Raw genomic sequence first — 13,752 nt, forward strand, 5'->3', positions numbered from 1 at the left:
AGCAAACTCTTAACTCCTACAAGCAAAATTTGTAAATTGAGTTCACAGATTTCTTAGTTGTGTCTGCAGCCATGTTAGTCATATACATCCATCTCCCATAACATTATGACAAACCGTTCAACATGACCAGACAGGGTGTGAAAATCTGCTTTCCACAGATTTCATCATCTCTTTACAGACTGTGAGACACCTCAGACTACTACTCACTTTACATCTTAGCACTTATAGTATTATGGTTAATTGGTGTCATTTATTTTCTGTGTTTTACATTTGTAAATACACTTCTTCATCTCCTTTAAATGTAATAACAAATGTATTGGTTGCACTTATCTGTAACTTCCAGATCACCCCTTTTAATCATCTATGTACAGCATACAAAGGTTTTATATCAAATTCTGTAACAATCAATAATTTAGGGGTTAGAAGATTAATGATCTCCATATACTTAAAAGCTAAGGGTAAAGATTTCGCAACTGCAGTTGAAAGGAAAGAATTCATTTAGCCAAAATGAAAAACAGCCCTCCTTGGAGCCTTACCACATTGGCATACTTAACAGTACAAACTTCATCCAGGCATGAAATGAGTCACAATTTTCAGGCTTGACTGAATCTGTGTTTGCATTACTTATATTTGCATACAATTGCAGTTTTGGCCTCATCTATTTTTTTTATCAAGTTGTGCTGTTTTTGTTTTTCAGGAGAACAAAAGAAGATGACTAATTGTACTGACAAATAAACAGTTGCTGATTCTCACTTGAAATACTGTTTTCGTATAAATGACCATTCAATGGATGTCGGTACAAGATTTCACCTCAAGTAATGTGTCCTTTTCCTCTTTGATTATGAAAAAAAAAACCTTCTGTACTTTTCATTATACCACATCTTATTTAATCTTCTATTTTCTACTCGAAGCCAACAGAACTTACCCTCTTTTTGGCTGCCTGCAGCTGAGACATTTTGCTGGGACAGCAGGCTCTGGTTGTATAAGTTGGGTAGGGCAGCAGCAGCATACTGCTGGATCCCTGAGTAGGCCTGGCTCAGTGCCTCCATGGTATTACCAGAGCCATTAGATAAACCTCCAGAAGCAAGGCTGCCATTTAGTGCTGCCATGCCTGCATCATTTACAAGAAAACACAGTAAGTAAGCAATAGTCAAAAATGAGAGAGGAGAAAAAGATCAGTCTCACTTATATGTGAAAATCTGGCCAGTAACAGAACAATTCTAAAAGTGGTAGTGCTGCAAAAACTGATGAATTTCATATGACATCAAGAAGTTAAAAGAGTTAAAGTTAAAACCAGGCTGGGCATCAAGGCCAAGAGGTTATATCTCTGTTTTTATATCTCCGTATTTTCTTTAACTATTCACTATTATTACTTATTATTATTATTATTACTGGTCACTGCTCACAGTTGAACCAATATTGATACACATAAATCTATACCAGGGGTCCGTATCACAAAGCAGGTTCAACAAAAAAAAAAAAAAAAGTTTCAGTGCAATCTGTTGGTTTCCTTAGCTAGGAAATTGTTTTTGAATTGGCTCTATATGAACGAATTGGATTATTTTATGAATAATTATGATTACAATTAATTGAATTCCAATTGGCTTGAATTGGACTTTATAATCTAAGTGCCTTGAGATGACATTTGTTGTATTTGGCGCTATATAAATAAAAATGAATTGAATTGAATTGAACAAACTCTGAGTCTATTCCTGAACTCTGAGTGGATCTACTCTGAGATAGAAAACTCTGAGTTTTCGGTTCCAGAAACACTGATTTGAGTGAGTTTAATCAACTCTGAGTAGGTTCACCTTGAGTTTAGCGCGTGCACCACAACTTTAAAAAGCCAGCATCAATGGAGCCCCGATTCGACGAGTCAGCATGGCAACGGGGAAGAGGAGGGGCTACGTTTTCACCAACCTCGAATTGGAAATCTTAGTGCGCTCATACAGCGAGTTTCGACACGTTTTTAGAAAGACGTGCAACACCGCTGTAGCTACAAAAGTGTAAGTTTAAATGTATTCCTTTGCAATCACAATAATATTACAGGGGAAAACTGCTTGAATGGTAGCCCATTCATTTATTTAATTTAGGTGCAATCCCGTGGGGGAGAAGTGCACTTGGCAGCAGTTTAAGATGAAATATAAAAACATTGTTCAAACAGGTGAGACCTCGGCATGGAGGTACCTCATTTTGATCATGTTTTACACTGTAAAGTAAATATTAAATGGCTATTTCACTGTGAAGTTATTTTATCCCCAACATAATGCTGTTCTCACACACATAAATGTCTTCTCATCTATATCATGTTCTGTTAAATAATTAAGCCTATTTAAACTAACACAGACTTCTACTGAGCCAACAGAAAGAAGGCAGATGCCCGTAAAACGGGTGGTGGCCAGCACCACCACCTCTAACGGAAGGCCAGTGGCTGAGGAATCCCTGGAGGGAATCCACCCCCAAGACACAAGGGCCTTTATAAAATATAACAGGCCTATAGATATCTTTTTTAAGCCTATTCATACAAATATTTATTTGTCTTTTATGTCTTTTTTTCTTATGTCCCAACAAAATTCTGATGGTGCCACTCAAAAAGATAATTGTCTGTAAATGCTAAAACATCTATGCGCGGTCTGATAACCATCTCCTGATGAATGTTTAATTCTCTGCGCAGTAATGCTGCACCTTCATCCACGGGATCGTTGTCAGAAGGACATGTTGGTGAAAAAAGTCGCCTCCTGCTGTGCCTGATGGACTTCTAGAAGTAGAAGAACTCGCTCTGCTGACTGAATGAATGAGGAAATCAAATGGCGTGTGTGGCTGAAACAGGGCGGAGACAGAGAGAAACTCCAGGTTCATTGAGTAAAACCTGGTCCCGACCAGGTTAGGTTCATAGAGTCTGTTACTACGGTAACTGACCGAGAGCTTAAAGGGGATAGAGAATCAAAATCATCTTTTTCACGTTTTTGGTGTTAGTTCTGAGTCTCCCCGCTGTGGGGAGTACACACAAAGTGCCAGCAAGTGTCAGAACCTCTGTTTCAAGAACTCCCCCTTTATTGAATTGCCGCCAGAAAATGGACAAATCCGTGTTTGAGCATTAAGTGACGTATCTTTTGGCGCAATCGCCCCCCCACACCCAAATCCACAGCCACCCCCTTTCAGACACGCCCCTTCGGCGAGAAACAGGAACAGGTGTGCCTTCCAAGGCTGATAAAGCGGACTACGATCGTTACATATTCTTCCCCCGGAAAGCAATGTTCGCAATCAATGGCTTTTATTTATTTTTAACAGCATCCCCAGTACATACAACCGCCGACTTTTCCTTTGCTCTGCGCATTTCACGGAATACAGTTTCACGAACCTTGCACGATTCCGAGCAGGCTTCAGTCGGAATTTAATGCTCAGTACAGGGTCAGTTCCGACTTTGCAACAAAATCTACCCCAGCAATCAGTACAGCCTGTAAGTATCACATTTTATTTTGTTTTAAATGTGTGTTGTGCCATATTCCTGTTGTAATTATTGCACGTTAGCTCTGGCTTGTTCATCTAAAGGGAATGAGCTTTCTTTTCAGTGAGAGCAAGGGCAGCCAATCAAGCAACGGCAAACGAATAGCGCCAACACCTACCTGCATTTCATAATGAGGTTGCCAGATAAGCTCTGAAATGACGCCAATAAGGGCAAACGACGCATTCTAAACCCAGCATAGTAACATAGCTGTTTCAGAGAGCCTTTTAGGGAGGTTCTGAGCCATTACAGACCCAACCAATTTTTTTTGGGCTACATATCACATCACAGAACAAGGATTAATGCCCCATTCAACCTTTCTCTATCATATTTAAGTTACCTCTCTCTGTGAAACAGGCTAGATTTACCCCTCTTTCTCTGGTTTGAGTTACCTCCCTTTGTGAAACGGAAAACTCAGAGTTTCCCTCATTTCAGGGTTAATCAATTCAGAGTTTTCACTAAACCTGCTTCGTGAAACGGACCTCTGGTCTTTTGGGGCTTTTTTGTCTCTGTAGTTGAAAAAGATTCAATTTCAGTTGTTAAAACTAAGTCTATATTAGTTGAAAGTTTGCTTTTATATTTTGCAGCCATGGCTAAGATGGTAGAATTTTCATTGTTCAATCAGAAAATCAGCACATGATGCCTTGGGCTACCATGTGTCAAACTGCAGAGCTAACACAAAAACAAATGACCATACACACTCACACCATGGATGTGATAAGCCATGTAACCTAACATGTAGGTGGGAGGAAGCTGGAGCACCAGGAGAGAAGCAATGCATGCACAGGGAGAACATGCATAAATTCACAGCTTAGATTCAAACTGGGAACCTTCTTGATATATGAACATGCATAATAGCCATAGCACATCATCGTTCTTAAATGATGTGCTATTTTCTTAAACTCCCTCCATTGGCTTCCTGTCCTTTAACGAATTGATTTTAAACTTTTAATGTTGGTTTTTAAAGCTCTTAACGGCCTCGCCCCATCGTATTTATCTGAGCTTTTAACAGTCCTGGTAGAGCTCTGAGGTCAACAGATCAGTTTCTGCTGGAAGTGCCCAGGTCAGAATACAAACCCTGGGGTGAGCGAGCCTTTTCCCAAAGCTGCCCCCAGGCTCTGGAATAAGCCCCCCGTCCAGCTGCGTCTTATTTCTGACCTGGGCCTCTTCAAATCTAGGCTAAAAACCTACTTATTTAGGATTGCTTTTAATACCCAGTAGTATGATGACACTTTTATCTTATTTTATCTTATTCGATTTTGTTGTATTTTATTGCTTTCACTGTTCTTTTATTGACTTATTCTTCTCTTTATTTATTACCTGCTGTAAAGCACTTTGGTACACTGTAAGGATTGTCTGTAAAGGGCTGTAGAAATAAAGTACATTTACATTTAGATTTAAATCTAAAAGTAATTTCCTTAGCATGTGTTCTCAATATCAAACCTCTTGTTGTGACCTACAGGAGGTTTCTTCTGTTTCTAGTTTCGGCAAACATAAATGAAAATGTACCTTGGTTGCTATGGCTATTTAAATATTCACCCTATTCTCCATGGTTACAAGGGCGGAGCCATCTTGTTTATTTTGTGTTAGAACTTCCGGTGGCGCAGAGTCATTAAAATCAAGGGTAAAAAGAAGTCAGATAAAATGACTAGTATCATTTGTGCAGTCCGTGGTTGCCACAATAATTGGAATAAGAGAAGATTGTCTCTTCAGCAAGACTGTTTTACTCACGGGAAGAGGCAAATTGAATGCTGTGGGCCAAGTTTTCATCTACATCCGCTTCCTAGCGTTGAGGAAGACCGGCGTCTTTGGCTGAGGGCACTTAACTTAAAAAACCCTCCAAAAAAGCCCTATGTCTGTTCGTTTCATTTTGTGGATGGTAGACCTACAGTGGCTTTTAAAAATAACTTTTGATCATCAGTTTATGCAGCAGGACGCGACCGACCTTTCCGCTGTGTAGGTACTGGTATGCTTCGGTGCTTTTAAAGTTTTTCATCGAAGCCCCGTTTACGCCTACAGATAAAACCATATGATTGAAAATATCGCCGTACATCACAGGGGGCCATCTCCTCATGTCGTCCATCCACTCTGTTATTAGACTAGGGTGTAGTAACATGTCACCTCCACTACTACGAACAGCATTGCTTGTCTCTGCCCAGGTAACATCCATCTTACACTACCTTACACTAGCTAACCGGAACTAGCTGACCGGAAGTTCCAACACAAAGCGGAAGAAAAAAGGCTGTTAAAAATGGGCGGGGCGTAATAGGGTGAATAGACATCAGAATTACAAGGTGTGCCTAAAACAAACCATGAAGTCACTAAGTCACTAGTCTCCAGTTACTGTTCTTTTGAACCTTCCAAAGCATTGTAGATTCACAATCATCCTTCATTTTTTTTAAGTCTTTGGATGGCAATAGTTTAACTGTATCTCTTTATGATTTCAGATGTTGAATGACTGAGAAAGTTAGTTCACATGAGCAGCTTAGAGTCAGGCTGCAGCTGCCCTGCAGGGAAGACCGATATGAGGGAAGAAAAGTGAGTTCAGTACTGTGCTTTTTGGACCCTCTCCAATGTAAAGTATTCTCAGTCTGTCAAACATGCTACACTGAATGCTATTTGCTTTTTAAAATTCTTTTTTTTTTTTTTACACATGTTGGGACAAACTCACTCGTAGCCAATTCACAAGACGTCTTCATATGTTTTGGAAAAGGAAAACCTACATCAAATGTCCCACCTCAGAATGCATCAGTCTGTGCAGAAAGGCAATTGAAGGTTTGGCTTTAGCTTATTACCTGTCAAGGAGCCCATGTTGATACCAGCTCCACCACTCGCAGCCAGAGTTTGCAGGGCCCCCAAAGGAGCGATGGGGTTCATCGAAGAGTTGCTGGTCGAGGTGGGGGGAGAACCTGCTTTGGTAACATATACAGTTATAATAAATAGTATAATAAATATAAATGCATTTTTTTGCAGTGTTAGTCAAAGCACACTTTATCATATCTTTTTAAATTGCAGGACAATGAAGAGGAAATTGTCTTTAAAGTCCCTTTTGGTTTGACAATAGCAATAGACATTATTAGTATTCACTAAACCAGCCTCATGAGGCTGTCTCCTGAAGCGTTTTTTTCTATGCTACGCACTATGGTTTTCTTTTCCCCATTATGGAATCCAACTTATCCCAAATCATCTCACTTGAGTTTAAGGCGAGTGGTTGTGAAATATGAAAACACATTTTAGGGTTCTAACAACAAAAAGTTAAATTCCTTTTATGTTTGTATGAATTTGTTAGGGTTCTAACAACAAAGGTGTATAACTCTGTTGAATTTGTATAAGTTTGTTATTATTTCACTTATATTGTGCTGTCTCAAATTGCTGTGAGCTGAAATGACGAAGAAACTTTAGACTTGGCCGACTTACTGGAAAGTACATGCATTAACTTGACAACAAATATGAGTACTAAGGGCTTTATAGCAGTGCTGTAATTTAGGCTGAAAGTAATGATTATTGAAAGGCCACACCCTTCAAATCACAACTCTGATGATATCTGGCTCAAAAGTCCAGCTAAATAAGAAGAGTTAGGAGTAACATTTTACTCAAGCAACGCAGATCATTAGTTTTGTAATTCAGTTAAAGAAATTATTTCTGTTGACAACCACATCTGCATGTGCATTTTGTAGCCATAAAGCAAACAATAAAGAAACTCCCTGACATTCTTTTTCTCTTCTTCTCCTCAGCCAGCATACTGCATACATCAGTAAAGGCTGATTTATGGTCATCTACGGAGACCCTCCCGGAGACGCTCTCTGCCGCTTGCGTGCGTCGGCCAAAGTTCCTATCTATCTATCCGTCGAGGCGACGGAGACCGTAAGGGTTGTGATTGATCGGCTAACAACATAATTTCCGGATTCACTTTTCTGGTTTAGCGCCTTCCTCTCAGAACAACAACACCGCCATTTTTACACAAGAGTTTACTGTGTGCTGGTCAACATTTTTAAAAAATGGAGCAAATCGAGGAACGACTTATTGAAGAGGTCGCCATCGTTCACTGTGAGGAGTGGAACGGAGCCGGAAGGTAAACAATCAATCAACGACTTTCACCATAGAAGTCGCGAGATTGTGTCGTTTAACGTAGCGACGCCTACTGATCCGGAGGTGAACTGCCTTGCGTATCTGACATCCCGATGGAGAACTTCGAAAGGTTTAAAGCCTGTCCGTGACCACGGAGACGGATTGACGGATAGCGACGGAGAAGCATACCGAGACCTTAAGCCTATGCTGTTCACTCAGCTCGTTAGATGGCATAGAGTTTACAGTATGTCACAGAAGCTCAACATCATGGTGAAATGCATAATTGTGACTGGTTGACAGCAAGTGAAGTGTCAGCAGTGTATAACTCTACCTCAAATTCGAATAAGTACCTGCAAGCTAAGCAAAGCCCAACAATATAGGTTATTGTACAGTCAAACAACAACAGCTAGCTTTCAACTAAGCTGAAGCTGCCTCTGTAAGGGAAAATAATGAACATATTGCTGGCCACGCAACGAATAAGATACTATCAATATCAACTCAGAGTCACTGGTTGTGTTCGAAACCGCCTACTACATACTACATACTTGCAAACGGCATACTCATTCGATCAGACAGTATGCAGAGCGTTTACACACAATGCACTTCGCTCGTTACGTTAGCTAGCGAGGCAGAAGCATAGGGCAGAAGCAGACGTCCAGAAAGGAATCAAGGTTAGTAAAAAATAAAATAGCTACACGTAGTTTTAAAATAATTTTTGCACATGTTTACATTCATAAAATGGCCAAAAATGAACATTATAAGCGGATTTCTTGAGTACTATAAACTAATTATTTAAACAGCATTTGTATAGAAATGATTCTGTCCCAAGCATTTTGATCTATATAAGCGGTTTCCACTGTATCTTTAGAGCCTGATTTGTATTTAGACGGCTTCTGCCCAGTTGATCTCTCTGAACTAATGACAGCAATAGTCTCTTCTAAACCATCAACTTGTGTTTTAGACCCAATCCCAACCAGACTGTTCAAGGAGGTTTTCCCATTAATTGACACTTCCATATTGGATTTGATCAATCTGTCTTTGTTGACAGGATATGTACCTCAGCCTTTTAAGGTTGCTGTAATTAAACCTTTACTTAAAAAACCTACTCTTGATTCAGAAGTGTTAGCTAATATTACCTAGCTTTACCTAGGATTACCTGTATCCAATCTCCCTTTTATATCCAAAGTTCTTGAAAAAATAGTTGCAGCTCAGCTTTGTGATCATTTCCACAGAAATAATCTGTTTGAAGAGTTTCAGTCAGGATTCAGAGTGCATCATAGCACAGAAACAGAGTTGCTTTTGAGCAGGATCTATCCTTTGATGCTCATATAAAACAGGTTTCTAGGACTGCCTTCTTTCATCTTCGTAATCAGGGGCAGTCCTAGATATTGGAGGTGTTTCTACGTGCCAGAGGGCGATGAACGTGGTATCAATAATAGTACTAATGGGAAAGTGAAGAAGACAGAATGAGCCAGCAGGTGGTGCAGGTGGTGATGGACCAAACGCGTGAAAAAGGGGAAGGAAATAATGACAGGTCAGTCTGCTAACCTAACACTACACTACACTGATGCTCCCACCACAACGCACAGTGAAGTACAACATCTCTCTTTGAGCAGTAGGGGGGTTGGGGGCGCCAGCACCGGGTTTCGCCCGGGGTGTAAATCAGTGTCGGACCGCCACTGTTCGTAATATTGTTAAAATCAGGAACATCTTGTCTCAGAGTGATGCAGAAAAACTGCTCCATGCATTTGTTACTTCAGGATTGGACTACTGTAATTCTTTATTATTGGGCTGTCCCACATATTCTCTGAAAAGCCTTCAGTTGATCCAAAATGCTGCAGCCAGAGTTCCCTGCTGACCATGGCCACCCTTCCTGGTCATGGTTCTGCCAGCAGTGTCTTCCTGTTCCTTTCCACAGTTAGGAGACTTGATCAAAGTGAACTTTCGTTGGAATCTGTTGGTTATCTTAGCTAGGCAACTTTTTTTTTTCAATTGACTTTGTATGAATTGGACTATTTTGGAATTGAATTAATTGGAATTGATAAAATCATGATTGTATTACAATGAATCAGATTTTAATTGGTTTGAATTGAGCTATATCTCTGAAATGCCTTGAGATAACATTTGTTGGCATGGTTGTGTGTAGAAAATTCTTCTATCAATGAGCTGGATCGATAAAACAACACAGGCACTATAGATGACAACTCATCAGTTCAGCATGGTCAGAGTTCAGCGATCTGGAAAAAAAAGGTGTCTTCAAATTGTGGAGCAATGTCTGAATAATGTTCATCAACATAAAACTTCAAATACTTTGAATATTCCATCATCTGCAGTACACAATATCATCAAAAGGTTCTGAGAATCATCTCTGACTAGGACAAGGGACACGGCCAAAAACCACGATTGAACACCCAGGCTCCTCAGACCCTCAGGCAGCTCTGCATTAAAAACGGACATGATTCTGTCCTGCAGGTTAAAGCTCTATCATAAAACGAATAAGACATATGTGAACATGATCCAGAAACACTGCCATCTTCTCTTGGTCCAAGTATATTTAAAGTTGAAAAGCATGCATCTCTGATGGTATAGGGGTGCATTAGGTCCTATGGAACTGGCAACTTGCACATCTGGAAAGGCACCGTCAGTGCTGAAATGTATAGGAGTAACATTTACTCAAATCCAGATTACCTCTTTTTCAGGGAAGGCCGTGCATATTTCAGCTAAATAATATTAAACCACTGGACTGGCCTGCCTGCAAAGACTTTTCACCAACTGAAAACATTTGGAGCATCATGAATCACAAGATACAACAAAAGAAGACCTAGGACTGTTGAGTAGTTAGAATCCTATACCAGACAAGAATGGGACAACATTCCTCTCAGTGTCCTTGGTTCCAGATGTTTACACCTATTGTTGAAATTTGAGGGGATACTAAACAGTGGCCCTGTCCCAACATTTTGAGACATGTGCTGCCATTAAAATGAAAATGAAGTTTTTTTTTCATGAAATAGTAAAATGACTTTTAACATTTGTGATGTTGCATGTTAGCTGTTTCATACTGATTTCAATGCCAGACTGATGCAGAGCCTATAGCAGAGCCTACGAAAGTGACTTGCCCAAGCGTTAGCATCTCTAACTGTGTCATCTGTGATGGTCTGTACTTTAAATGCCCAAGTCCTGGATGATGGTCAGGCTTCTACCTTTGTTTCAAACAAGAGCAACATAAAAAAAAAAAACATAGTCCAGACCAATAGGTATGTAATGTGGTAATAAATGCTGAACAGTAGTTACTTTTCCTAAAAGCACAGCAGGACAGAGAAGAGGGAAGTTGTTAGAGGAGACAATGTGCACAAGCATTAAGTCTTCGCTTCGATCGGGTCCGCATTGTGAGCAAACATAATTGATTAAACTGATGCAACATCACAGATTCACCAATTTGATATTATGCATCGCTGTGACGTACAATCACTTTTTTCATTTTTTTGGGAGATGTACGTCAGGCTACAGGGAAGTGATCGTTATAGTACTGTAGTATGTATTAGTACGTATGACATGTAGTATATGTAAGCAGCTGGTTTTGCATCAATCATATGTTGATACATAAATTCATCTAAAGCTGCAAAGTGGACTCCACTTTAACTTTAACCATGTTAAATGCCCCCCACAGTATCCCATTACTGTAAAGGTTTTTTTTTTGTTTGCTACATGTCTGCATATCTATAAATAGCTGCAGAATAGACAAAAATTTAGCAGGGCATGACGTGTATTAGGTGTATGGTGAATAAGACCACACATACAGTATACTGCCATCATTTACTGTATGTAAATACTTATTTTGATGAAAAGAACTTAAACTCTGGGCCTTTTTCAAAGAGCTGAAGCTGCATTTATATTGCAGGACCCTTTCCTATGAACCCGGGTCTTTTTGGGATCCTCTCCTTCATTTAGACCACAAGAACTACGGGCTAAGCAGAGTTTCAGGAGAGAAACCTCTCTCCCAAAAAGGGCCCTGGTGGGGATGTAGCACTATTGAAATTGCCAAAAATCTTCTGGGTGGGGCTTGCTCAGCTGAATATTTCTGATTGGTTGAGTATTCCCATTCCCATTCAGACCATGAAGTGCTGTATAAACTCAAACAAGAAAGCCCTAGAAATATCTCAGCATGTTTCACATATAGAGATTAATAATAATAAAAAAAATGTCATTGCCCTTTTACTGCTTTTTTTTGTCATGATCGCTGCACACTAGTGTAAAGGTATGAGTTTCAAAGTTAACAGCTCTATAAGTCTGGTTTTATGAGTTATGACTTATGGTGAAGATTAAACATGACATGACTTTGACAGAAAGAATGTCATCGTCTCGACTAAGACGTGTAGTGTTGTGAACTGTACCACGGATGTTTCAGGTCATTTTAAAGGTTCTACCACCCTACCAGGGGTGTCTCCCCTGGAACTCTGTTTAGGTTCTGGAGTGGAAATAGAGATCAAGAAAAGGACCCCGAAAAGACACCAGTCCCGAAAAAAGGTTATTTTGGTTGAAATGCAATTCAACTTGAAACAGTATAGTACTTGGATTTTATTTTACCTGAGCTTGTCAGTGCACTTAGTGGGCTACTCGATGTCGTCATTGTGCTGGAACCTGTAGGTGTGCCCTGTGTAGCTGTTGCTGCTGCTGCTAAAGCAGCCAGGTTCTGCATGGTATTAAGACCTGATAGACACATGCACAGTGAAGTTCAAGACTCCCCCCATTCCTTTTTCTGACCACTGCTATAAATTAAAACAGTATATATAGACATTCTCTTTACTGAAGTTTGCAGACTCTATGAATATGAGGCTGGAATGAACCTCAGCATCCAAAAGGATGATTTCAAACCCAGAGAACACAACAAAGGTCATTATGCAGCTAACGATTCAAATGTACATATTCAAACATTTACATTTAATCCGTAGGTTAATTTGCTTGTTCATCTAGCAAGGATTGTGTATCTGTGTGTGTGTATGTGTGTACCTGAAACTTGGTGCAGATTGCTGAGTGCATTCCCTGTGGAGGCCGACTGCTGCAGCAACTGTAAGTACAGCTAAAAGCAGCAGATAAATAGTAGTGTTTAAGCTGAGAAATTGCTTGTCAATAAGTTAGACATTACAATTGGATAAATACAGGAATACCCTAAAAGCACAAACTCACTGCTAGGTACTGTGGCCCCAGACTGTTGAACCCAGTGAGATTTCCCCAAATTGATGCAGCACTGAGTTGCTGCATCTGCTGCTGCAGCTGTTGAGCCAGGCGCTTCTGCTCCTTGTCCTTCTGAGTGTCTGCAAACTTCACCACAATGGGCGACGAACAGCCCTAAATAGAGGATATGCCAAAGAGATCACTTCATTAAAGCAATTTTTATTCTATTTCCTGATATAAAACACATTCAAATCAAATATCAACTTAGCTTAATGTAAAATAACAGAGTATTTTAAAAAAGCTCTGTTGTCATTGATGATCATAAACTCTTAAAATCTGATCTGATCTTAAATCTACCAGTTTTAAAACTAAGGTCGCTTAAAGCATCACATTTGGTCTTTAGTGCGCTCATCACCTCCATGGTCTGGGACTGGTGCATTGACTTGATGGCTGACTGTGCCATTTGTCGAGCTGTGAATGTTACGAATGCACATCCTGAAAGAAAGAAATACAATTACATTGGCTTGCTTCTTGTTAACTATGGTAGAATAGAATAGAAAATTATTTTATTCATCCCCCAGTGGGGGAAATTCAAATTAGTCAAGTAGTTAAAAAAAATATATTTACAAGGATTGTATATTAGAACAATAATAATAAATTAATACATAAATTTGAGAAAAACATGTCAGCAGTCCCTGTTAAAAAGCCTTCTGGCTGTGGGAACAAAGGAGCTCTCAGTCCTGCAGCCTCTCACTGCAGGATGCTGTGGAGAGAATGTTTATTGTTCTCCAAAACTGAATCTAACTTCCTCCTCATCCGTTTCTCCACCACAGCACCGAGAGGGTCCAGCCTTCTGCCTACAACAGAACCAGCCTTTTTCACCAGTTTGTCCAGGCGCCTACAGTTTGTGTCTGTAGTGCAACTCTCAACAGACAGCAGCATAGAACAGTGCACTCTCAATGATAGTGTGATAAAACATGCACATCATATCACTGCAGACATTGAAG

General features: G+C 39.9%; 1 protein-coding gene across 14 annotated transcripts in view; it reads right to left on the reverse strand.

Moving 5' to 3' along the window:
* The window catches only part of celf1 (cugbp, Elav-like family member 1), an 89,521-nt gene that overhangs the window by 21,026 nt on the left and 54,743 nt on the right, over nucleotides 1-13,752 (reverse strand). For 3 of the 14 annotated variants that reach the window (XM_075462640.1, XM_075462470.1, XM_075462909.1), the window contains 6 exons: nucleotides 13,161-13,240; nucleotides 12,758-12,919; nucleotides 12,581-12,650; nucleotides 12,158-12,280; nucleotides 6,301-6,414; nucleotides 926-1,111 (listed from right to left, as the gene is read on the reverse strand). In XM_075462640.1, coding sequence (XP_075318755.1) covers nucleotides 926-1,111; nucleotides 6,301-6,414; nucleotides 12,158-12,280; nucleotides 12,581-12,650; nucleotides 12,758-12,919; nucleotides 13,161-13,240 — 735 coding nt within the window. Of the gene's footprint in view, nucleotides 1-925; nucleotides 1,112-6,300; nucleotides 6,418-10,185; nucleotides 10,192-12,157; nucleotides 12,281-12,580; nucleotides 12,651-12,757; nucleotides 12,920-13,160; nucleotides 13,241-13,752 lie in introns of all 14 variants that reach the window. The other 11 variants (XM_075462822.1, XM_075463442.1, XM_075463084.1 and 8 more) reach the window with 7 other exon arrangements.

This window comes from Odontesthes bonariensis, chromosome 1 (assembly GCF_027942865.1).
Source record: "Odontesthes bonariensis isolate fOdoBon6 chromosome 1, fOdoBon6.hap1, whole genome shotgun sequence".
Taxonomy (NCBI): domain Eukaryota; kingdom Metazoa; phylum Chordata; class Actinopteri; order Atheriniformes; family Atherinopsidae; genus Odontesthes; species Odontesthes bonariensis.